The 26,105-nt window shown below is 39.1% G+C and overlaps 1 protein-coding gene and 1 long non-coding RNA gene across 8 annotated transcripts in view; one reads left to right on the top strand and one right to left on the bottom strand.

The window, feature by feature from the left end:
* Positions 1 to 315: 315 nt before the first annotated feature.
* Enpp5 (ectonucleotide pyrophosphatase/phosphodiesterase family member 5) lies at positions 316 to 8,932 on the bottom strand. Of its 2 annotated transcripts, none has more exons than XM_021721850.3 (4): positions 8,779 to 8,932; positions 5,373 to 6,236; positions 3,793 to 3,969; positions 316 to 1,668 (listed from the first exon to the last, which is right to left on the bottom strand). In XM_021721850.3, the coding sequence occupies exons 2-4, from the start codon at positions 6,205 to 6,207 to the stop codon at positions 1,241 to 1,243; spliced, it is 1,440 nt and encodes a 479-aa protein (XP_021577525.2). In that variant the 5' UTR covers positions 6,208 to 6,236; positions 8,779 to 8,932; the 3' UTR covers positions 316 to 1,240. The 2 variants fall into 2 exon arrangements, with proteins under 2 accessions (XP_021577525.2, XP_005318669.2); XM_005318612.5 differs by having other exon boundaries at positions 8,637 to 8,849.
* LOC120889048 (uncharacterized) overlaps positions 8,223 to 26,105 on the top strand; it is a 115,854-nt gene continuing 97,971 nt past the window's right edge. The window contains exon 1 of one of the 6 annotated variants that reach the window (XR_005732807.2): positions 8,223 to 8,482. This is a non-coding gene — a long non-coding RNA (uncharacterized LOC120889048). Of the gene's footprint in view, positions 8,483 to 14,339; positions 14,624 to 26,105 lie in introns of those variants that run through there. The other 5 variants (XR_013425130.1, XR_013425132.1, XR_013425133.1 and 2 more) reach the window with 5 other exon arrangements.

Genomic DNA, 26,105 nt, shown 5'->3' with positions numbered 1-26,105 from the left:
GGTGGGTATTCAAATATTTCTTGAAACTGGATTAAATAAATCTCAGCCCCTCTGTTTCAATGTTACCACTAGTTATTTCACTAGTTTGTGCCATTAGGTACCCTTTGCCATAGTGCTGGATACAGTGTGAACAGCCCACATGTGGTCCTAATTCTTTTGTCAGGCTCCACACAGCTCTTTTCAAGGATTCAGTGGTCTATTTTTTATCTTATATGGTTTGTATTCTTTTGGAACTCTGGATCTTCGAAGGATCAAATCTAAAGATGTTTGTAATGTTACTATGTGCTACCAGAACATACACACAAACACACACAGTTTTATTTTATTTTTAATGTGATTAATAATGATTTAGTTTTCAAAGAAGCAAATAATTACAGACAAGAGAAAACACTGCAGAGATGGTACCTGATCTCTGCTCTTCAGGCCACTGCTGGATTATATAGAAAAGAAACCTATATTCATGGTGTTTTCATTATTATAAAGTCAGAGTGCTGTGACTAATCAGGAACTAGCAATAATTTATGACAGAAACAATTATGTTTAGAATGCATGTCAGTATTTGAATCTGTATGGAAGAAAAAAAAAAAAAAGAATGAAAACCTATGTCCTTTGGAATGAAACATAACAAGAAACGCCCACAGATGCAACCTGCTGTTGGGAATGTATCTCTCCAAAATTCAAGGTACAAAATTTGTTACATTTAATTTTCAAGTTTTCAACTTTCTTCTTGTTTTCCCAATTTAAGGAGATAGATTTATAGATTTCTACATTATTCAGGAATTACTAGAAATTTATCTCACTTTGAACATGAAAAGCATGTATTCTGTGATATGGGTGAAAAAGTTGTAATTGTCAATCAAGTTATAAGACAATTGTCTGTAAAGTGCATTTCAAAGAAAAGTACCCACTAGGAGAGTAATTTAAAGTGCAATGTACAAGGTACTTTAAATAGTGCAAAGTTGCTAAATATATACATTATATGTGCCAAGTCCAAATAAAGCCAGATCTCATCTATCCCTAAGAGGACAATGGAGAAGTACTCTCACATCTTTACTCCTTTGCAGGTGTAAGTATTTTGGTTTGTGTGTGTGCATGTCTACGTGACTGTGCATAAACATGTATTAACTGCTTGATGGCCTCTGCAGATGTCTGAAACTGGTTTCCTAGAATTTGAAACTTTTAAACAATGACATAATTATGCAATCTCCACTTCAATATGCAATTCCATTTCAAAGAAGCATTAAGCTTGTAATAATGGTTGAGCAATTTCAGCCTGCATATCTTGTAAGGCAGGTACTTGACTATGAATTAAATGTTTAATGAAAATTACAAAAAATACAATCACTATCATGCTGCCAAGAGATACCCCTATGAAATAAGGGTATGACTCCTCTTGCTCATATTCTCCTAGTTGGTCATTACCAAAGAGGAGTGTGGTACTCTGTGTATAAGGAATTGCTTTTGGAGATGCTGAATTGAGCAGATCCTGGACATTCCTTAATGATCCATTGTGTGGCATAGCGGTGATATTGAGGAGATGGCACAGCAGTGGGTACAGATCTGTGGAGTTCATGGCTTCTTTTGTGAAATTCTTTCTGAAGGCAGGACCGTGGGCTAAAAATATTGGATGCATTTCTGCTAATGCATTATCATAACCATGGTTGCCTACTGTAAAGAGAAAATGCATGAATAAGTTAGCCAACCAGATGGCATTAAAATGGAAATAACTGTTGTATGGTCAAGTTCTGAACTTAAAATGCAAATTTGATCTAATTTGACTTTAAAAATAAAATAATCTTTTACAATCTCTGCTGTTATCAACCCCATAATTTACTTCAGGAAATGAAAGGTCAAATGATCACAAATGTTTTTCACAGGCCAGTACTACCTTAAGCAGCAGAGGAAACACATAGGCAAAGCCAAACCAAGTCAGGGAGACTGAATTTCTTTTTTTATTTTTCTTTTTGTGGCTGGCAAACTAATATTCAGCAAATATTTATTGGGTGCCTACTATGTCCAATTTTTATTATAAAGATAAGGGTGTTCTTAGACTTGATTATGAAAACAATAAACTCATAATTACCAGTAAAAAGGAAAAACAATACGTAAAGAAAAACAAAAGATGTCACAGAAATCTAATCTTTAGCTAAAGCTACAATTCACTACTAAAAAATAGGTCAGGACTTGTAAGTAGAATAGAAAAAATCTTGACTGTGGTGGCTTGGATCTGGATCCAACTTAACATTGAGTGCTTTAGTGTGGTTACAAATACAGTAAAACCTTTAGGATCTTCTGACATTTGTATCAAGTGATAGATGAAAACTGCATGATAAAAGCTGCCTTTTAAAGGCATGTAGGCCTAGCATATCAGGATACAAGACAAATTATATAATCTGCCATTGACCAAATGGTTGCTATGTTTGTTTCTATGAGAAGTTGGTATCTAGATTCTCTGTCATGAAGATAAAGAGAATTCTCTCATATCACATTTCTTATTAGAAAATAAGATTTAAAATTAAACCAGTATGATTTGTATATGATCTTTCTCTTTAGAGTTTGTTTTGTAGTGGTATACCTAACATAAATGCTGTTGACTCAGTACATAATATGTAATACCTTTCTTTTGAGATGGGGGTCTTGCTATGTTGCCCAGGCTGGCCTTGAACTTGCAATCCTCCTGCCTCAGCCTCCTGAGTATCTGGGATTACAGGTATGCACCACTGTAATCTGGGATTAGAGTGTATGCCCAGGTAGTAGGCAATAATTTAATAAGAGATGACTAAGGGCAGTGGTTCTCAAACTTTGTAGATGAGACATGTGAACACACACATTGTTAAGCTCCACCCTCATGGTTTCTAGTTTAGTAAATCTGGATTGGGCCCAAGAATATATATTTCTGACATTCTCAGGTACTTTTGATACTGCAGGGCCAGAAAACACAATTTGATAACCACTGCTTTTGGACTTTAGGGCTTAATTATCTTGTGGTACTCTGGTTGACAAGGACTACAGTAGCCAATATTTAACTATTTGTTGAATAAATTAACATAATATAATAGAAATAGTAAACTTAAGTGTTCTGTCAAAAATAAAAGTGACCAATCTAGTGTATATGTAGTTTACAACACCAAAAGTTTTAGAATGCTCTTAAATTTATGTAAACTGTAAAATACATATCTCAAAGATAGCAGTCCTTTTTAACACAAACACTACCTGCACAGTACACAAAAAGAACATACCAAGGTGGAAATTATTCTCATGGCAAAGAAATTATTTTTAAACACCTTCTTGAAACAGTTTCCCTGATATCATTAAATATCGGGGTACAGTTCTGTTATCTGTATGTACAGCTTTTAGGAACCAGAAACCAGGTACCGGTATACATCTGCTATTATGAGTCACAAATACACTACAGATGACATTGTCATGCAACTGCTCTTCTTTCAGTGAATTAACATGATAGGATAAGAACCCAAGTCTACCTAAAGTTGTGTACAGTTTTTTCTTTTTTGGGGGGGGGGCAGGTGCAGGGGATGAAACCCAGGACTTCACGCATGCTAGGCAAAAAGTCTACCACTGAGCTACACCCACAGTTCTGTACATTTCTTATGTGTATATCAAGGACCAATATCTAAAAACATATCTAGATGGTTAAATACTGATACAACATGGGTCCTTCAACATTTAAGGTAACAGAGTAAAAATATCAGCAAGTAAACTGCTGTATTATCCACAGCCTCCATGTTAGCAAAAAACGATGCAGAATGGGAAGAAATACTATAACATACTCACACAGAAAGTCATCTGACTTATTCTGTAAAATATACCACCCTTCGTCAGCCACTGCTATGATTGGTTGAATTCGATCGTTGTATTTGTAGTGCCATCTCTCTGGAATCTCCTCTTTTTTGTAAACAGTAAGATTCGGATGAGCATGAGCCAGTGTTTCGTAGACTTCATTAAATTTACCTAAAGAGAGAGGAGGAAAGGCACTCAGAACAGGGCTCTCATCGCCATGAACAGCCAACCTCAGGCAGCAGACTCCTTGATGAACATCACGGAATTCAACCAGACATAGAACCACACCACCTTGGAGAAAAGAATACTGAGGGACAAATAGAAATAATTACTCTTGTGTTGTAAATAAAGTCGCCTTACAGAACTGTGAGGACTTTTCATAGAACCAAAAAATCTCTAAAGTCTTAACTATGAGTATACACATGCATGCACACATTTTCCTTAGTGTCACATTTATTTGTGACACTAAGGAAAATGTCCAGGGTACAACAGTCCCCAAACAAGAACAAAGAGCTAGGTACTGATGTATTGGAGTGCAGAGACAGAATCTTCAGACAAGAAAACATGGTATATAGAGGGTGAGGCTGGGAAAAAATGATGGAAAACAGCAGCTTGTGAAACAAAAAGGTCCCAATACCCTGGAGGTGTTGCAGAAGTCCTCCCAGACCTGCACATGAACTACACCTGGGCACTGACTTCAATGCTTGTTTTTTAAACCCATTTCTTAGGGGCTTTGTCCCTGTCTCCCACACCCCAACAAGGGAACATGAATTCAGTTATATAAAGAAAATTGGTGGGCTAAAAATCAATTAAACATCAAGATAATACTTGTTATTCGTTGGAAACTTTGTGTGTAGGCATCTGTGCATACTCTAACATTTACCGCTCCATGATTCTTTTAATTCCTCTGTGAAGGACAGAATCCACATTTTGTGAGATATTGCAGATTTTGAAAATCTGTTCTCAGCTTTGATACCTAACACCAACTTATAAGGTGATCAAATATATCAGAAGAGTGGGCCAAGTCATATTCTGTCAATCATTTGGTGACCTCAGGATATTAAGTCTTTGGCTATCTTAAAATGAAGCCAATGCTGAAGTGACAGGTTTGGTGCAAGGATCCAGTAGAGGTTCATAAAAAGTTCAAGGTATTGTTATTACTTACCCTGCTTATATGTAAGGAAAATGAATCTTAGGAGTAACAAAAGCCTTTCTCTTTATTGCATTGTTAAGCAGGTTCTATTTAAAGGTCTACAGGAGGCTTTAGAGTTCCATAAAATCAAGATAATTGTATTCAATTGTTGTGTATGTCTTTCTCAGTTTGAGAAGGGAGGTAATGGCTTTTATCACTGTAATTCCAAAATAGTTAAAAAACCTACTGCTATAAACATACAGAGAACATACATTTCAATATTTTATGAAAAAGGAAAAAATCTCTGAAGAAATTTAATCTTTTCAGCTTTAAGGATTAAATCCCAGAACACTATCACACAGGCAAGTACAGACACAGAAATGGAAAACACTTGCTCATTACACACTGGGCAATTGCAGATCTAGCTTCAGGTCAGACTTACCTTCTTTTGGCAAGATGGCAGCTACTGGAGATTGGTCAACCAGGGTATACTGATCTTTATCCAGATACTGGTCAAGTTCTATTACCCTTTCCTTAGAACACTGGGTCATTCCATGATCACTTGTGATGATTAGGTTCACAACATTCCACAACTTTGCCTTTTTAAGCATCTGTATGAGATATCCTAACTTGTGGTCAATATCTGAAATGACAGGCCCCATGAGTGGACTGTCAGGTCCCAAATGGTGGCCCATGTCATCTGGGTCTTCCCAATAGAGAAGACCAAGATTTATGGGCTCTTTTGATGTAAACCATTCAATAATTTTGGCAACTCTCTCTTCAAATGAGATGGACTCATTGTAAGGCATGTAGTAAGTTGGAAAGCTCTTATGGATCTTTACATCTGCTCCAGGCCACATGGCTGCACCACTAGCATGTCCTGCCCTCTGATTTGTGATCCATATTGGTGTTGCTTCTTCCCAAAACTTGGGATCATAGATATTCATGTGATCCAAGGAGAAAGATTTGTTCAGAATAGGATCAAACATGTCATTTGCAACAATTCCATGATTCTCTGCAAAGAGGCCAGTGACCAAAGTATAATGGTTAGGGTAGGTCTTTGTAATAAAAATATTAGTAACTTGCTTCACATGAACACCGTATTTCATAATATAATGAAAATGGGGTGTTGGAACTTTAAATAAGTAATCCCAACGGAATCCATCAAATGAAACTAGCAAGACCTTTTGCTGGTCTGGTTGGAGAGAAAATGTAGTTGAAAGAGTTAGTGCAGCGAGTGCAAAAGATGCTGAGAGAAGCTTTGAAGTCATTTTCATGGTACTGGATCAGTTCAGTGTAAGGTAATCTGTAAAATAAACATAAAGAAGTTAATGGCAGCAATTTGTTTTGTATGCTTTACTCCAACCCAAGATACTGCTTAGTCATCCCAAGTACATCATAGCTCAGAGCCTGGAAGAATGACGTGTGACAGAACTCCATCTTCAACAAGAGACCTGGGGTCTACATGTTTAAGAAAGTTAAGAAGTTTAATTGCATTTTATTTTCTAAGGATTTTCTCAAAGGAATTATTGAAATTAACTCCCAGTAGCATTTAAAATGATTTTTTTGTAGTTGTAGATGGACAGCAAGCCTTTTTATTAATTTTTGTATGCAGTGCTAAGGATCGAACCCAGTGCCACACACATGCTAGGCAAGTATTCTGCCACTGAGCCCCAGCCCCCAATAGCATTTTTAAATATGATATCATTTACATAAATTTTTCAGAAACATTTTCAGGTTTATCCAGACTTCTGACCAGGAATTTTTACAGTCAAATACCTAAGAATATATTCATCATGGATGGAACTTAGCAACAAGGATATATATTAGTAAAGCCAATAATGATGCTATTTAAACACATGCATGAGCACCCACCCCTCCACAAACATACTTTTCAAAGCCACACTTAGGTTACCTAAGAAATCTCTTGAATTCAGCTTTTGACATCTTCCTAATTTGAACATGGTGAAGTCATTCTGAAGATTTAAAAATAGATCCTGTCTTGCCTTGATATATCATAGAGAAAGGTAAATAAAACCTGCTTGGCATGCTTGCTTTGCTTTCAGAAGTACAAACCGTTTGGTTCATCATAGAGGTATCACTACAGAGGAAAGTACTTGAGCTTGGTTTCTTGAAGTGAAATAAAATTTATGACTTCCAAATATATTTGTCAAATGTATTCTGTACTCATTTAATAATACAGCCTTCTATACTAAATGATTAGATTTTAAACTAAGTATAAATAGAAACATAATTTTTAAATTAGATGTTGACCTTCCTAATGTTACAATTAACAGTTAATCTTATCAGTAATATGTACAGAAAAAGTATTTCTCAGGATTAAATTTCTTTGGAATACAATTGCTGTTTTTAATTTGCATATATTACAACAAAACCAATAATAACCTTTTAATTCTATTTAGGAAAGCTAATAAGAGGCAGTATGGAGAAACGATTTCATGTGTATGCTTTGCTGTTTCTCATTAAGTCAATCAAGGATCTTGTTCTCTCCCTCTTGGGTCCATCTTGCAGGAAGGTATTTATAAGCCCATCAAAACCTGACTTAATCAAAGGTTGGCTAAGAAATTTCTTGAATTCAGCTTTTGATATCTTCCTAATTTAAGCATGGTGAAGACATTCTGAAATCCGGAAAACAGATTCTGACTTCCCCTAACAAATTAGAGAGAAAGGTAAATAAACCTGCTTGGCATGTTTGCTTTGCCTTCAGAAGTACAATCTGTAAATGATGTATATTAGTAGCTGAGGGCGATAATTCTGCTTCATTTTAAAAACTGGTTTTACGTTACTTTAACTGAAATTGTTTTAGGTATTGCTCTCAAGACAATGGCTCAAAAATTAAAAACTATTAAGTTTTCCATTTCTGGAAGAAAGCTAAAAATAGCCGCAACAGGAAAGTGCACATTGGAAAATGCAAATTTATTGACTAACGTATCTGGCTGAGGATATGTTCCTCCCTCTCCTTTCTTCACCAATTTTCTCCCCCACCTTCCTAACACAAAGAAGGCTCCAATCGACCAAATAAAGGCTAAACAAAGAGTCGACTACGTGGAACACCTGGCTTTAATCTATTTTAACAAATTCAATAATTGCGGTAAACAAGAAACAACTGCATTCCTTGGGCAATCAGTCAGCAAATATTAAATGTGGTCTAGAGATTAGGGATGTTTGGTAAGAAGAAAGAACCAACATTATCACATCGATGACATAAAGCAAAAAACAGAGATGGGGGGTGGGGATGAAAGAAATCATATATTTCTTTTCTAGGGCATAAATGTTGCACGAAGCCCTGGGATCTCTAGATGTGGGTCCAGCTTTCCCCAGGCTGCTTTTCGGTTCCTCCTCCCCTTCCATCTCCCCCGCAAACAACCTTGGAAACCTGGAGGGAAGGGGCACCAATCAAAGGGCAGAGGAGGAAGGTGAAGGAGGAGTGGGTATATAGAGAGCAGGTAGCCGGCAGGGGGAGGGGGTTGCATCTCCTCATCTTCTCCACCTGCGCTCCGTGCTGGCAACCGAGAAGCTTCGCCCTGGAAGGTACGTTCCCAGTTCCCAGACCTCCTCCCCCGAGGCGGGCGAACGTTCCCTCGGGGGCTGTCTGGGTGCGCGCTACCGAGGCGGGGCGACAGCTCTGGGGCCCACAAAGCCGTGTGGACTCCCGGGGGGCAGGCCGTCCACCCCGGACTCTTACCCTCGCAGCGATCCGGTCTGTCCGCATCGGGTGGGGACAATAGGAGCGAGGGCCTGGAGGAGGCTCCCTCTGGTAGACCGAGTCACAGCCGGGAGGTGGCGGGAGGAACGAGGGGGAGCCCCCTGAACCCGCAGCCGCTCACCTGCCAGCAGCCTCCGCGCAGAGCACCTGACCCGCGCCGCCGACCGCCCAGCTTCTTGGCTCCCATTGGCTGCTGCGGGACTGTCACCTCTGCGGGGCTGCAGCACGGAAGCCGGGCTCCTAGGAGTAGCTGCGCCGCCTGTCAATCAGTGGGAGCGGGGGCGGGCTCTGCTTGGGTTTGGAGGATGGAGAGGGAGGGAAGCTGGGGGACCAGAAAGCCTGCAAGGACCCAACTGGTAGGCCCCACCGGGTGGGGAGGCTAAAACGCACGTCACTGGGCGCCCCCTCGGGGCCTGTCCCTGTTCACACACACACAACGTTCCGCACTGTGGCTGTTCTGGACAACCACTTATGTCAGTGATGCTGAGAGACGTTAAAGCGCTACCGCTGCGGTTGGTGTCCTCAAAGGCTGTTTTTGGTGATAAGCTACTTTTGTTCTCTCCTTTGATCTCTCATCCCAAGCCCCGCCCCCTCCCCTACATCACATCTCCGACATGGCAATTTTCTTCAATTTCTTTTCTCCCTCATGTGTTGCGATGTCTTACCTCAAAGGATTTAGTAGTCATTACTGCAGCCCATTGTTTGATGCCCAGGTTTTTGCATTTGAGATCTCTGGGGTTCTGTGGAGATAGATCTAGCAGTAGCACCTGAAAACACTGAAATTAAACCGGGCCAAGCACCGAGAGACAGGCAGAACAATTGCTCTGATGGTTGCATCTAGGCTCCAGACTCATGCATTAAAATTACAAATTTCAGGCCTGTGATTTCTCTTTCCACAAGTCTTAGGTGTTTTTGGTTCGTTAGTGCCCTTCTTCTTCTTTTTTTTTTTCTTTTCATTTCCTTCCTTCCTTTTATTTATTTTTTGTTGTACTTCTGGAGATTGAACCGAGGGTACCTCTATCACTATACCTCCAGCCCCTTTTATTTTTTGAGATAGGGTCTTACTGAGTTGCTTAGAATGGCCTTGATTTTGTGACCTTTCTGCCTCAGCCTTTGTAGTAGCCAGGCATGGTGGCCCATGCATGCCTGTAATCCCAGCAATTTGGGAGGTTGAGCCAGGAGCATTGCAAGTTAGAGGCCACTGTGGGCAGCTTAGCAAGACCCTGTCTCAAAATTAAAAAAATAAGAAGGGATAAGGATGTAGCTCAATGTCACAGTGCCTCTGGATTCAATCCCCAGTGCCAAAAGGGAGAAACAACAACAAAATAATAATACAATGGCCCTGTTTCTTTTCCTGGATTGCAGTGAATCAATTTTTAAGTTTTTCAGTAATTGATGATATTTTTAGGTCTGAGAGGTCATGGGGAGTGCATAATTTGCTAATTTGACCCCAGCTGTATTTACCATGAATTATACCATTGACATCAAGCTACTCTGGAAGGATCTGTTCATCTACTCATGTCCCAGTTCTAATTAGATAGAATTCTAATTCATCTGTAATAGGCAATAGTATCTGTTCAACTGTCACCATCTAATCTAAGTAGCTGATTAAAAACAGGAGCATACTAGCAACAGTGGCTTTGCTCTTGTCTAGAGCTCATGGGCCCTGTCTGATGTGCTGGAGCTGTAAAGGGCACAGACATTGCTGCTGATATTTAATTACATGAAGTGAACCTTTTAGTCATTGCCTTTTCTTTCTTAGCTTCTAATAGAGGAGCATTCCCAACTCCAGCCAGAGCCACCTGCAAATTGGGTCATACCATCCTGAAGGGCATTTGGGCACTCTGCCACAGCCTTTTATTGTTTTTGAGTTTATGGTCTGCAACATGTGGGATGGGGATTAAAGGCAGGCTGGTTTTGTGTTTAGCCAGACCCAAAGACAATGAAGCTGAACAGGTTGTTCCAAGTCCCCAAAGCCCTGTCCTTTGAAATTGCTCATACTTGGAACGAAGTGGTCCAATCTTATAAGCTTTGCCTTCCTCAAAGAGACAAATTCTGCGTTCTCTCAAAACATTGAAAGAACAACTTACGCTTTTCAGAGAACAGGATAGTGAAGACAGGCCTTTATGTGGGTCATTGAATATTGTAGGACTCTGTTCAGCTGACAATCTGCCTTGCTCTGCAAACTTTTATGGGAGTCATGATTGTATTTACCAGCTACCCCTGTGAAACAGGCATAGCACAGCTGTTAGCCACAATTCACAACACAGAAAAGCACTCATGGGCTCAGAAAATGTCAGAGTTACCTTCTAGACTCCATATAACAACATCTGATGATCAACTAGTAGGCTTGAAATATAATTCATGTTTCTAATGGAAAAAAATCTGGTTTAAATAGTACAGAGGAATAATATTAAGTATCCATTGATGGAATTCATGCTTATACATCTGTACTTTGCCTGTTGTCTCCATTTTTATCCAGTTGCAACTATTGCTTGGCAAGTTATGGCAGAGTAAGCCATAGCCTATCACTATGATTATTCTTTTATTCTATACAACTGAATTGGTAGACTCCTAACTGAGCTAGTGATATGTTTCTAAATTAAGGAGTAACACCAGAATCAATCCCTCCCCCAGGTTTGGGGTCAGGGTCAGGATGGGGAGGACCTTTTGCCTTTTGAAGACCCTAAACAAGTCTAATAAGGGTTTAGAAGCTGAATTTTCTTCTTCAGGGGCTGGAAGAGTTTTGTGCTAAAAACGTAATAAAATCTGTTCTCCATGAAATAATCAAGTCTGGCTGTACTATGGATATTTCATTTTTAGAACTAGGCTCCATTATAGGGAAAATAAACAAATTATTTTATAATTTAATAAAAAATATTTAAAGTTGGACTAAGTAACTGAAAGAAAGTCTCCCTTAATCCTTTATAGAATATTCTGCAAAATGTGGGTTTCACATATTCAACAACAATAGGTAGGATCCATTGGGACTCTGGATCTGAACTGATCTTAATTTATGGTAAACAGTGGGTGTCTACTGGTTTAGACTCAGCAAAAGTTCAACCCAGTGAGTGAAAAATTGAATTATAGAATATTCAAAGACTTTGCCCAAGAATTCTTATTCATTGTTAAGGTCCGTAAACAAGTCAAAATAACACCTGGTATTTTGCCAGGGGAATGTTAGAGTTCCTAAACAAGTCTAGATGGTGCCCGGCAAAATGCCAGAGGGAGTGGTTTGTGAAGTAACAAAAGTGAGCCATTAAGTGTGGAGAGTCCTTATTGGTTGACTGATGTATCTAGTTTATGTTAATTAGATAAGCTGTGTGAAATGTGTAAATAGCTCTGTTGTCCTACAATAAAGGGCTCCTATTCCTGCTGTATCAATCTACAGAAGTTATTCGTCACCACCACCATCACCAACCCCCCCCCCCCATTCTGCTGCAGCCGGACTGCGGCAATTCATAGTACCAATTTAGGCTTCTAATGATATATTTGTCCTTACTCGAACTAATATCATGCAATTATTGTGCTTTTATTCTCAGAAAGCATTATGTAAGACAAATATAACTAGACTGTATTACTGTATTCTATAAATTGTAGACATAGCTTACTAGTTTCTGGGACTATAATAAATTATCACAACTGGGTGACTTGTGAACAGAAATGGGTTCATTCACAGTTTTGAAGGCTAAAAATCTGAAATCAAAATATCGGCAGGGCATGCTCCCTGCAGGGGCTCTAAAGACAATTCCTTCCTTGCCTTTTCAGCTGCTATGCATTTTTGGTGCTGCTTGGCTTGCTGCGGCATGGCAGGAGTCTTTCCCCCATCACACAGTGTTCTATTCTGTGTGTGTCTGTCATACAGACTTTTTAATAAGACACCAGCCATTAGAAGTAAGGCCCACTTGAATCCAGTATGACTTCATTGAAACTTAATTTCACCTGCAGAGAGCATAGTTCCAAGTAAGATCACATTCTGAGGTCTAGGTGAATGTGGCTTAAAAAAAAAAAGTTATGCAACCCAGTACCTATAGCCAGCAGAATGTTTAATTTTATGGCCCAACCTAGATCACAAGTTCATGAATTATTAAAATGGCTCAAATCAACATCAACACCAGCACACCAACATCTAGTGTTCCTTAGGATTCAAAGCAATAGGAACTATTGTATTGGGAATGATACAGCCACTATGGAAAGGGTTTGAAAGTGACTTATAACATTAAATGTGCATTTGGCATGCAACCCAGGAATCACACTCCTAGGTGCTTATCCAAGAGAAAGGAAGATGAATGTCCATTGAAAAACTTACAAACAATTGTTATAGCTGCTTTACTCATGATCACCAAAAGCTATAAATAACCCAAATGTCTCTCAACTGGTGAACTGATAAACAAATCATGGTATAGTCATGAATGGAATACTGTTCATCAAAGAGAAGGGATGAAGCTGATATAAGCAACATGGATAAATCTCAAAAGCATTTTGCTGAATGAAAGAAGCAAAATGATTAAATTCTCCATGATTCCATTTATCTGACATTATAGAAAAGGCAAAATGATGGAAATAGAAATCAGATTAGTGATTGCCAGGAGCTAGGGTATAGGGGAGAGGACTGGCTACAAAGGGGCACAGGGAACTTTATGGATTGAATTTTCTTTGCAGTGGTAGTTATATAATTAAGTTTTTTATTCATTAAATTATACATTCCAATGTCTTATTGTATGGAGATTATACCTCCATAAATAACAGCAACATGAACTAATTTCCACTTTGTGATCACCCCCACAGCCCTCAAGAGTTCATGAATTAGGCCTGGTGGTGTTTGACTTGCAATGTCATTTTTCTGTGGGTATGAGAGCCTGTTAGTCCAGTCAGCAGGACACAGAAACATGTCTGTGCAGGATTCCTTTTGACCCCTTGTTCTGGTTTTCAGGGTTTTTTTTTTCACCTCATGAAGTAAAGTCTGGAAACCACACAACAAAACCCCAATTGTTCTCTAGGTTAGAACTGAATACCATTTGTTGAACAACTAAATCAGTCTGGAATGTGCTTTATACAAGCAGAAGGGACAATTGCCTTTTGGCATGTGGTTTGAGGCCTGTTCTATAAGACATATTCTCAGAAGGAACCAAATCCCAAACTACACATGTATTCGTGGTACAGGGGGTAAAACCATTAACTCCGGACCACATTCTCAGTTCTTTGGAAATCATATTCTTGTCCCTTAGATGCCTGGATATCATTTAACCTCACTTTTATTTTGAAAGTATTGGTTCATCACGGGTATTGTTACTCTGCAAACTGACTCTCAGAGTGGAGGATCTACAAATATTTTCCTCTCAAAGTAAAACAAATAATTTTTCATTCTGGCCATTTGCATTTAAAATGTAAATATAAACACCCTTGGCAACTATTCTGTAGCTTAAGGGCACACTCATTTCTTTGATTAGCTAAAATCTGGGAATAGGCAAAGTAGACAGTATTGGCTCTGTCTTTATGGCTTTGTTGGCATGCAAAGCGCAGGGGAAGTCATGAGAAGTTCTCACTCTGTTCCTGGACGGCTTTGGTTTCATAACTGGAAATTAATCTTTGCTTTGAGACTTTTTTTTCCCCCAGGGGTGATGCCATATCCACCCTTGTTAGCCATTTATACACACGTGTGTGTGTGTGTGTGTGTGTGTGTGTGTGACACTAAGTCGATCTGATTCATTCCCACTGGCATAATTTACTGAGGAGAGAATTCCTGGGAGGAATGCAGATGGGTATCGTTCTTTGAAGGTGCATAGAGGGAGCACCTTAGGAGGAAGGTGAAACAGAAAAAGGAAGCAAGGCGAGCAAACCCAGAGCTGGCATCCCTCCTATTCTGCTCCAGGCAAGTTCTGTTCTGTGGCCGTCATTACGCACAGACCACTTTGGGGAGATTTGGAGTCATGGCAACAGGACATTTGGCTTATGAAGACAATAAGGTTTGTCCTTTATAAAATTTTGAGTAGCTTTTGGTCTAGAAACTTAAATGAAATATAAAGTCCTCAAGGGCATTACCATTCTTCAGATTGCCTTCCTTCTGGACAGTCTTGAAAACTGGGATGGGAACTTGATTTGGTCCTGTGGGCAGTGAGGGTCAGTGGAAAACTTTTGGGGGGGGGAATGTATGTCATGATTGGAACCATGAAGATGATTTTTGAATGATCAGTGGTGCTAGGTGGCACAGCATTCTAGCCCCTTGACATTGATGACTATGAATATTTGACACTGAAATTAACATTGTATCTTTGACTGACTTATTTGGCAGGGACTGCCAGTTCTCATTGCCATAGCTCAGGCTAACCCATTCTGGTGATCCCCTTGACTAAAAAAGGTGAAAGTACTTGACCTTTTGTCTAGTGGATATTGAGAAGCAATGTATATCGACAAGAAAGCTGAAGGTCATACATGTGGCACATGTCAGATTATTCATTTTCAGTGCCACTCCAAGTTTGGGATATGAACCTATCATTAAATTGCAGCATGTGAGTAAGAAGAAATAGGTGTATCAGTAGGAATAGGTGTCGATTTTCTGATCATTTAGGGAGGTGACCTAATAATCATATGCCAGAAGTTTGTTTGCAATTTTTTATTAACCACAAAGTCAATAGGAAAAAGGTATGCAAGACTAAGAGAAAAGTTGAAGGGGCATTTTAAAACTTGCCAGAATGGGTACTATAACCTCACTGAAGAAAAACAAACAAAAAACAAGTCAACTCCACCAGGCAGCTATATTAGGGTGATGCCCACCAAATCTCTTCTGCAGAAGAGGAGCTAGCCATCAGGTGGACAAGATGACTAAACCTGTGGATGCCAGCCAAACTTTCTTCTTGGTCATTGCAGTACTAGTGAAATGGGTCCACAAGCAGCCATGGTGGCAAGGATAGAGGTATGCAAGCACCTCATAGAAGAAGACTCAGTTCACCAAGGCTTATCTAGCCCCTGCTGAATGCTACCATCAGAGGCCAATGCTAAGCCTCAACTGAGGAAAACAGCAGGAATTTGTCATTACCAGAAATTTCATCTGTACTGGTTGTGAATTGTCACTGCCATCAGAGGGCTTTAGAATGCCTGAGCTATCAACATACCCTCCCACATTTCTTCAGACAAGGGGCCAATTTTGCTGCAAAGGAGACATTGCAATAATCACAGAATTCACCAGTTTTATTGTGTATCCCTTCACCTAGAGGAAACTGGTCTAGTTGAGTGGTACAGTAGCCGTGAAGGCTCAGCTGAGTGACCTGCTTAGAGAACAGACCTTGAAATTCAGAGCATTAATCCTCCATTTTAGAGCATATGCACTGTAACAAGGATTTATTTGTAGTCCTGTTTCACCAGCAGTTAGAGTACACAGGTCTGGGAACCAAGGACAAGGAGTGGTCCCTGTACTGTCACTCCCCAGGGATAAACTATTTGTAGAAAATGTATTCTTCCTTAGATGCTGTTAGGTTAGATGGTGACTCTAGTCCCAATAACGGATATGTCCCCCAGCAGACAAAAGAAGTGTTCTATTGAATTCAAAGCAATTAAGTTTGGACTCTTCATGTCAGTGGATCCAAAGGGAGGGGTAGTAATGTTAAGAGTAATCCTGATTACTAGCTTATTTAGACCCAGTTGTGTTTTTCCAATATTTTTTTCTTGTAGTACTCATTATTATGATTAAATAATTTAAGTGAAGAATATAAGTTCATACCTAAAGATTGCATTTATGGAATTAATTCGGTCAGGAATATGCTTAGCTTTTTTATTTTCTCTCTATCCTTACGAGAGACTTTCTGTATGTCTGACTTTCCAATTCATGGAATAGCCAAACTTTCCAATAGCCAACCTTACAAGGTTAAATATTCCTTAGCATGGGCATTTCAAGTACCCCCAGTACTTAGAATACGTGAGGGTGGTTGAGAGGGACACACAGCCTTGCTAGGGTCATAAACCAGAAGCAGCAGAAGCTCCTACTCTAATGACACTTCCTTGGCTAACCAGAGTGGCCCCTTGTTCTTCTTTCCCTCTGCAAATCCTATTAACTGCCACCTCGTGGTTTTGTAAACTTTGGTTACTCTATTTCCGGCTGGTATTTTTGCTTCTTTCAGGTAAATTGTAGGCTTATTTAGACTCAGTTGTGTTTTTCCAGTATTTTTTCTTGTAGTACCCATTATTATGATTAAATAATTTAAGTGAAGAATATAAATTCATACCTAAAGATTGCATTTATGGAATTAATCCTGTCGGAGATGGGGGCAAACATTTTACTATGATGGTATTCATGGTAGTTTACTACTAGTACTCCCCAGTGGGAACCAACCCAAGGGTCTTATAAAAAGAAATCATTAGGAACATTTGGTATTTTTATTTGATGGCTACCACTCAACCATTAGAAAGCACATTTTTAAAGAATGTTTAATAATTGGAACTTTTAATGATAAAATATTAAGGGAAAAAAACTGGATATAGCGCGTGTGTGTGTGTGTGTGTGTGTATGTGTGTATGTAAGCACATGTATTTGTATATATAGATTAGCTAGATCAATCCTGGTATTTACATTCCCAGACTTTCTTGTTTTCTAGGGGCATAATCCCCATAATCACCCCAGTCTTCTCTTAAAGCACCCATGTGGCAAAGGTGGTTCAAACACAGATGATGACTTTACACTTTTTCACCCCTAGTGGCTTTGTCTCCTGGCAGTTCTGTCCTCCTCACAGTGGACACCTCTCTTTATGTCCTACTCGAGATGATGTTCAACACTGATACACACTCACAGGAAGGCAGGTGAGGGAAAAAATGATAGACTGTGACAAACTCTGAAGCAAATAATATTTTCTTGAGAGATTCCTTAATTTGAAATGGATAGGCAAAATAAAATTGCTCCCTCACCATCTCCCAGGACAGTTTATTACTTCAGAGTCAGGTCACCTTATTTTATTAGGGTTCTCCAGAGAAACAGAACTAATAGGAAAGTTTGTGTGTGTGTGTGTGTGTGTGTGTGTGTTACTAGGGATTGGACCAACTGGTTCCATGGCTCTGGGCGCAAGATGAAGCAGAACATCATGGCAGAAGGGCATGGTGGAGGACAGCTGCTCAGCTCAGGAATGCTGGGAAGTAGAGAGAAAGGGGAGGGGACCTCAAGGAAGAGGTACCCTTCTGGAGAATGCCCCCAGTGACCCACCTCTTCTAGCCACACTCTGTTAATCCATTTAAACTAGGGTGGACTGATTAGGTTACAGCTCTCACAATCTAATCATTTCGTCTCTTAATATTTCTGCATTCACACAGGAGACTTTTAGAGACCTTATATCCAAATTATAACACATACATGCACACCCTACAGATTTTATTATGGGAATTGGATCAAATGATTATGGATTATGGAGGATGGACAGTCCCACAATATATTGTCTTCAGGCCAGAGAGCCAGGAGAGTCAGTGGTGTAATTCAGTTCAAGTTCAAAGGCCTGAGAACCAGGAGTGGTTGCAGTGTTCTTGTATAAGTTCCAGATTCTAAAGGCTTGAGAATCAGTGTTCAAGGGCAAGAGAAGGTAGATGTCTCGGCTCAAGATGACAGAGTGGGAGAAATAGCCCTTCCTTGACATTTGTGTTCTACTTGTGCTCTCAACAGATTGGATGATGCCTGTCTACTAGTGAGAGCAAATCTTTACTCTGCCTGCTGATTCAAATGTTTCTCTCTTCCAGAAACACTTTCACAGACACACTCAGAAAGGACGTTTTACCAAGCCTCTGGACATCCCTTAGTCTAATCAATTGACACATAAAACTAACCATCCCTCCTATAAAGTCTTTCCAGATCTCTGACCTTGCACTAAGCCTTTGTGTGCTCTTCTCTCTCATCTGATCATCTTTAGGCCGCTGTACATTCTGTGAAGAACAATTTTGCCAGCTCCTATGATTGAGGGCATTTTGTGACATTTAATTTCCTCTATGGGATCTTAGCATCATTGGGTAAAACACCTAATGATGTGTTTTGTAGCCTAGAGCTGGCCATAGAGATTTTGTTTTGTTTTATAAATGATGCTAGATAAATCCTCTGGCGTTCTAGATGATGGCTAGGTGACCCCATTGGAGCACTGTTCACACTCAAATGACCAATTATCTTCCTCTATATAAAGACGGGCAGAAAAACAAAATAAGCAGGACTGACCTTATCTCAGGAGTCTCATCTATTCATCTGTTCATCATTTTTCTGAGAAATTTGAGGTGCTGTATATTACTCTCGCTCTCAATACCTAGCACGCTGGTGAAGGAAGCTACACCTGGAGGAAGGCAGAAATGAAGTGGGGGGGGATGTAATAACCATGCATAAGAAAGAGGGGTGTTATCCAAGGCAGTCACTGGCTCAGTACAATATGGGACACCCATGGGTATTATGTGACAAAGACTGAGTACAGGAGCTGGCCAAGTGGTTGTGGGTATTTGAATTGGACGTGCTGGGGGAGGAGTGAATTGCTGCTATACCTTCCCTATTGCTTCAGGTTGCACAGGTTGTGAAAGTGTCTGTTCTAGTGAAAAAAAAAAAAAGAACTACAGTATAAACTCACTAAGGGTCCCTGTCAACTCTGCAGAGTGGCATGGATGTGATCCACTGAATGCATTCCATTCCTATCCCCCCATGCTGACAGCAATTCAGGACGTGAAAGAAGTAACATGCTATGGGACTTGGCAAAATATCACTGGAAGGAGCTATTCGTTGATTTAATAATGATAGAAAGTCTACCAAACATGAAAGAGTTTTCACCATGGCCCAGTGAAGTGGTCACTATCATTATTGCCCATTGTATGCATGAAGAACCTGGCTGAGGGATGTTGAACAATTTGCCCATGTCACATGCCTGGGAGATATAAGTACTAGAACTTGGACCTGGGAAGTTTTGCTCTAAAGTACACATTTTAAAACTATCACTCATCTTTTATATATCCTATGGCATTAACAGCACAAAGGAATTCCACCCCCTGTACTGGGGATTGAACTTGGGACTTATGCATGATGGAATAGGGCTCTATTACTGAGTTATATCCCCTGCCCACAAAGGGACATTGTAAAGCAGTTCATTGGCTTGCATTTTTAAGCCAGAATTATGACATTTTCTTGATGTCTGCTTACAGATGAATTTTTATTTTTTCTTTTTGAAATGACTAATTCTCAATCAATATCACCACATACTGGATGATTTGGGACTCTTATAGTCCCATTGATGAATATTTTACTTGGACTTATCACTTATGATAAAAGACTATAAAAAAGCAATATTCATAAGATACATTCTCTCTTGTCAAGCTATGCAGTCTAGTGAGAAGAAAATTGAGAAATATAACTCCAGTCCTTCCTATAACACTTCCCCTCATTCTTGGGCAAATATAGTGCTTCCAGAAAGCGATAATCTTCACAGCTATAGAAGAAATAAACTAGGTGAGAATTCTAGTCTAGATATTTCCCAGTTGACTCTTTGCCTGGCTTCCTTTGTCAAAATTTTAAGGACCAAACTCTCCTTCCTCCAGCAAACTGCTCTTCCCTCAAACTTGCCTAGACACGAGGCTGAGGCACTACGGTGTGCCCTGACTTCAGTCATTGCTCTTACACCATAACTATTGGTAAATGTGCCAGGTAGCCAAGGTGGACATGATAAATCAAGCATGTCCAATACCTGCCTAATAAATTTAATTGGATGAATGGATGAAGAACGAATGTGGAAGAGAGGAATGTTGAAAGATCCAAGTGAAGTTACCTCATTGGATTATAAATTTTGGTGTTTATTGAGGACAAGGACTAGGCTTGCTGCATAGTACCAGGCCTGGTACTTTAGACTTGTTCAATGTCCTGAACTCGATGCTTTTTAACATTGAGGATGAAATTTTCAGCAAGTTAAATAAGGCTTATATATAAATGGTTGGCCACATCTGGCAGCCAATGTTCATAAGAGCTTTCTACAGACACATCTTATTTTTAGTGGAACTATCTAGAGTGTTTCCAGGATGTGAGATTGACATGTTTAACAGACAAATTTAGGAAAGAACAACTTATGTTTGGATTATAATAAATAGGCCAGTTGATCCTATATTGAGTCCCATGTGGGGAAGCAGTGGGAGAAGAAATTAAAAAGACAACTGTGGATGGCTTTCATAGCTAATCAGACTGACTCAGTTTGTAATTTGTCCTATAGGCAAAAGAGAATCACAGGGAGTTAAGTTGTAAAATAACAAGAATACATATTTACTATAAAAGAGAGATTTTAAAAAGAAGCATAAATGAGTTCATTATCTGTTCAAACGTATCTTTAAGCCACTAGCTTTGGGGCTCTTTTAGTAACCACAGCTGAGTTTGCCCTAGGCAGCATCTCAGTGCTTGTCTTAATGTAGAAATTCAATAAATATGAATGCATGAATGACATAAAAAATGAGTCCCCACAAAACAATTAATCCAAGGAATAATGCTTTTTTTTTTTTTAAGACAAAAGTGGTAAATAGAAAATGTAAGCTTGATTTGATAACCGGAGGATGAGCAACTTAGTGATATTATCAGGCCAAAGAAGAAAAGGTCATTATGGAGCAGAAGGTGGAAAATATTTTCTGTAAAGCACTAAGCAGTAAATATCTTAAACTTTTTCTGTTGCAAATTCTTCATTTTTTTTCTTCACAGTTCTTGAAAATATAAAAACATTCTTTGCCCAACAATTCTATAAAGACAGACTACCTGCTGAATTTGGCCCATTATCTGGCTTTGGGCCACTTTATTTATCTATTATTATTATTAGTATCTTCTATTATGTACTATTTATTTTTTAAAATTTTAATTTGTTTTTCATGACAGAAGAATATTACAATTCATATTACACATATAGAGCACAAGTTTTCATATCTCTGGTACACAAAGTAGAGTCACATTGTTCGTGTCTTCATACATGTACTTAGGGTAATGATGTCCATCTCATTTCACCATCTTTCCTATGCCCATGCCTCTTCCTTTCCCCTCCCACCCCTTTGCCCTATCTAGAGTTCATCTAGTCCTCCCATGCCCCACCCCCAACCATATTATGAATCGGCATCCTTAAATCAGAAAACATTCAGCATGTGTTTTTTGGGGATTGGCTAACGTCACTTAGCATTATATTCTCCAATTCCATCCATTAACCTGCAAATGCCATGATTTTATTCTCTTTTATTGCTGAGTAATATTCCATTGTGTATATAGGCCACATTTTCTTTATATATTCATCTACTGAAGGGCATCTAGGTTGGTTCCACAGTTTAGCTATTGTGAATTGTGCTGCTATAAACATTGATGTGGCTGTGTCTCTGTAGTACGCTGTTTTTAAGTCCTTTGGGTATAGACCAAGGAGTGGGATAGCTGGGTCAAATGGTGGTTCCATTCCCAGTTTTCAAGGAATCTCCATACTGCTTTCCAGAGTGATTGCACCAATTTGCAGTCCCACCAGCAATGTATGAAGGTGCATACATTTTTTTCCCACATCCTTGCCAACACTTATGGTTGTTTGTATTCTTTTTAAGAGAGAATTTTTTTTAATTTTATTTTTTTAATTTTTGGCGGACACAACATCATTGTTTGTATGTGGTGCCGAGGATGGAACCTGGGCCACACGCATGCCAGGCGAGAGCGCTACTGCTTGAGCCACATCCCCAGCCCCTGTTGTTTGTATTCTTAATAGCTACCATTCTGACTGGAGTGAGATGAAATCTTAGAGTTGTTTTGATTAGCATTTTTCTAATTGCTAGAGATGTTGAACATTTTTTTTCACATTTGTTGATTGATTGTGTATCTTCTTAGAAGATATTTGTTGATTGATTGTGTATCTTTTTCTGTTTGGTTCCTTGGCCAATTTATTGATTGGGTTTTTTTTGGTGTGTGTGTGTATTAATGATAACCCAATCAACAAATGGGCTTTTGAGTTATTTATATATCCTTGAGATTAGTGCTATATCTGATATATGTCCCTAGAGATTAGTGCTCTATATGATATGTATGTTGTAAAAATTGTTCCCAAATTGTAGGCTCTCTGTTCACCTCACTGATTGTTTCTTTTGCTGAGAAGCTTTTTAGTTTGAATCCATCCCATTTATTGATTCTTGATATGAATTCTTGCTCTATAGGAGTCTTTTAAGGAAGTTGGGGCCTAATCTGACATGATGGAGATTTCAGCATACTTTTTCTTCTTTTACATTCAGTGCCTCTGGATTAATTCCTAGGTCCTCGATTTGCTTTGAATTTTGTGCATGGTGAGAGGTAGGGATTTCATTTTGCTGCATACAGATTTCATTTTGCTGTATACAGATTTCCAGTTTTCCCAGCACCCATTTGTTGAAGAGGCTATCTTTTCTCCAATGTACGTTTTTGGTGCCTTTGTCTAATATAAGATAACTGTAGTTATGTGGGTTAGTCTCTGTGTCCTTTATTCTGTACCATTGGTCTACAATTCGATTTTGGTGTCAATACCATGCTGTTTTTGTTACCATTGCTCTGTAGTATAGTTTAAAGTCTGATATAGTGATGACACCTGCTTCACCCTTCTTGCTAAGGATTGCTTTAGCTATTCTGGGTCTCTTATTTTTCCAGATGAATTTCATGACTGCTTGTTCTATTTATATGAGGTATGCCATTGGGATTTTGATTGAAATCTGTATAGTGCTTTGGTGGTATGGTCATTTTGACAATAACTAATTCTGCCTATCCAAGAACAATGGAGATCTTTCCATCTTCTAAGGTCTTCTTTAATTTCTTTCTTTAGCATCTGTAGTGTTTGTTGTAGAGGTCTTTCACCTCTTTAAATTGATTTTTTTTTTTTTTGAGGCTATTGTAAATGGGGTAGTTTTCCTGATTTCCCTTTCAGAGGATTTGTCACTGATATACAGAAATGCTGATGATATGATTCTATGCCTAGAGGGCCCCAAAAATTCTACCAGTAAACTTCTAGAACTAGTAAATGAATTCAGCAAAGTACCGGCTTATTTATTTATTTTTATATAGTTATCTTTTTTATGGATTATAGTAGGTTTCAAATATTGATAGTAACCGTTTAATTTTATTAAAATGCAAATATAATACATTAGTTAACCTCGGGGACAGAATCCCAAATAGAAGACAAAGAAGCAATAGAAATATTGGGTCTTTTCTTTGTAAAGAGAAGGAGGAGGAGGAAAGAGAGAAGCCAAGGAAAAAGAAACGACAGCAACAGAAATCAAAACCATTCCAATCCAGCACTGCTTACTAGGGGCTCCTGAGTGTTCACTTAAAGGAAATGGGGAATTATTTTGGGGGGCTTACTTTTTAAAAAATATTATTTTTAGTTGTCAATGGAACTTTTATTTTATTTATATGCGGTGCTGAGAATCAAACCCAGTACCTCACACATGCTAGGCAAGCACTCTGCCACTTTGCCACAACCCCAGCCCTAGGGGCTTACTTTTGACTTATTAATAAGTATTACTGTTTATCTGATATTGCACAAATAGTTCCATTTCATCCAATCATGGAGTTTATTTGCACAGGGAAACCCAGTGATATTTTCAGTTTATTTCATAAAATCGGCTCGGAGTGAAGGTATAACTCTGTCTCAATAATCAATTCCAGCTCCACAACTTACTTCATAAGAATAGTAGGTAGAAAAAAGCAAGCTATTTCTTATAATCCCTTGTTTTTATATAGTGGATTCATTGACCTCAACTTTTTGGAGGATGCTGTGGATAAGATGGATAAGAGACGAGATGTTTTTTGATGGTGACACCATTGTCCTGGCATGGACTGGCTGTTGAGGGAGAATAATAAACAACTTGATGTTGTGTGTCTCACATGCATTGTGGAATTGGTCTCTTCCTCTCATCCCATTTTGAATAGTCTGCAATTTCTGAATTGGGTCCCCTTTGGATGGTATTGATTTTTTTTTTTTTTTTTTTTTTGAGTTTCTTATAACAAAGACTGGGACAAATGAGGCTCAGGATGTCAGGATGATTTGGAAGAAGCACGAAAATTATCCATCTTTTTAAGGGGACAGGGAACAATACCTGTGAACCCATGAGTGAATGCAGCTTCAGGCCCTCTCTGCATCCTTAAGTTCAAAACATCTTGAGAGGAGTGCAGATGAAATTCTGAAAGCAAACAGATTGTGATTATCATAAGAAATGTGGAATAAGAGAGTGGAGGAGAAATATTCAAAGAAAAAAATTCCCCTGCTTAGAACATTCTCCATTCTAGACAGACTTGTCATAGGGGTTGGTAATTATAGTCTTTCCTTTCAGTGCCGAGATGATCCTTAAGAAATCCAAGTTCCATGTTGGGAACTTTAAAGAGGCGATAGCTAGATTTAGCAGTTGGGAATATCATTTCTAATTAGAGAAGAGGTAATGGATTTCCAGAAATATCTGACTTCTCATCTATCCTTGAACTAGTCAAACACCGACTATTACTTTATAATGCCCATGAGCAGTTAGAAGCTCTAAAGTCTTATCATATAGCTCTTGAGAAAATAGCAGGGGTTTGTCGTGGGGAGTGTTGGAGACATAAGCCTGGAATAAAGAGAAATCAAGAGAAAACCTAAGCTATAAAAGAAGTGGTTTCAGAAGAGAATGCCGGGACTGCTTCCTTTTAGCTCTGCCTCCCCTCTGCCCCATCTTCTCTGTCCCCAGCAGCAACTCAGCATAAGCTATGCTTCAATTTTGCATTTCTTGCATATGAATGTTAAATAACACTGGACCACATGAGCTAAGGAAACCAACTGAGACTTGGCTGAAATTGTGTAGAAACGCCATGGAATCAAGAGTGAACATCCTGGAAGCTCTGTAGGAAGTGGGATTTAAATAGGCCTTTACTCTTGATTTTGAGGGGAAAATGTCCCTTAGGACTTGAACATTGGAATCTGGATAAGTGTTATGTGATGCTTATGGTGTTCTAGGTATCTATCAGTATTAATTCATTTAATGTTTTCTTCCTCATTTGCAAATGTGCTAACTGAGGCACAGAAAAACTCTCCTGAGGTCACACAACTAGTAAAGGACAGATCCAGGATTAATATCCAGGCATTCTGATGACAGAATTCATGATCTAACCCAGTGTTTCTCAGCCTGGGTACTATTCACCTTGGGAAGGACAATTCTTAGTGGTGGGACTATCTTGGGCATTGTGGGATGTTGGCAATGTCACTGGTCTCTACCTATCAGATGCCACTCATGCCCACCCTCCAAGTTGCAAAAATCTGAAAGCAAACAACCAAAAGTGTCTGCTAAAATGACATTGCTAAATGTCCCCTGGGGAGCAAAATCTGGCCCCTGGTGGAGACCCACTGCTCATTAGGAAACCTGTCTTTACTCTGATGTCCTCTTTTCTTTCCTTGTCATCCTCTTGAGGATGGGTCAAGTGCCCCTTCTGTGGGCTTCTGTAGCACTTCACATTGATGATGACGGACAGGC

Source organism: Ictidomys tridecemlineatus, chromosome 8 (genome assembly GCF_052094955.1).
Source record: "Ictidomys tridecemlineatus isolate mIctTri1 chromosome 8, mIctTri1.hap1, whole genome shotgun sequence".
Lineage (NCBI taxonomy): Eukaryota > Metazoa > Chordata > Mammalia > Rodentia > Sciuridae > Ictidomys > Ictidomys tridecemlineatus.
This window is presented reverse-complemented; position numbering and strand designations above follow the sequence as displayed.

Bases quoted from the DNA above. Each gene is read 5' to 3' on its own strand.
- Enpp5 (XM_021721850.3), bottom strand. From the start codon at position 6,207: ATGAAAATGACTTCAAAGCTTCTCTCAGCATCTTTTGCACTCGCTGCA. The intron at 3,970-5,372 runs GTAAGTCTGACC...CTCTCTCTTTAG, and splicing joins TGCCATCTTGCCAAAAGAAG to GTAAATTTAATGAAGTCTAC. The intron at 1,669-3,792 runs GTGAGTATGTTA...TTCTCTTTACAG, and splicing joins TAAGTCAGATGACTTTCTGT to TAGGCAACCATGGTTATGAT.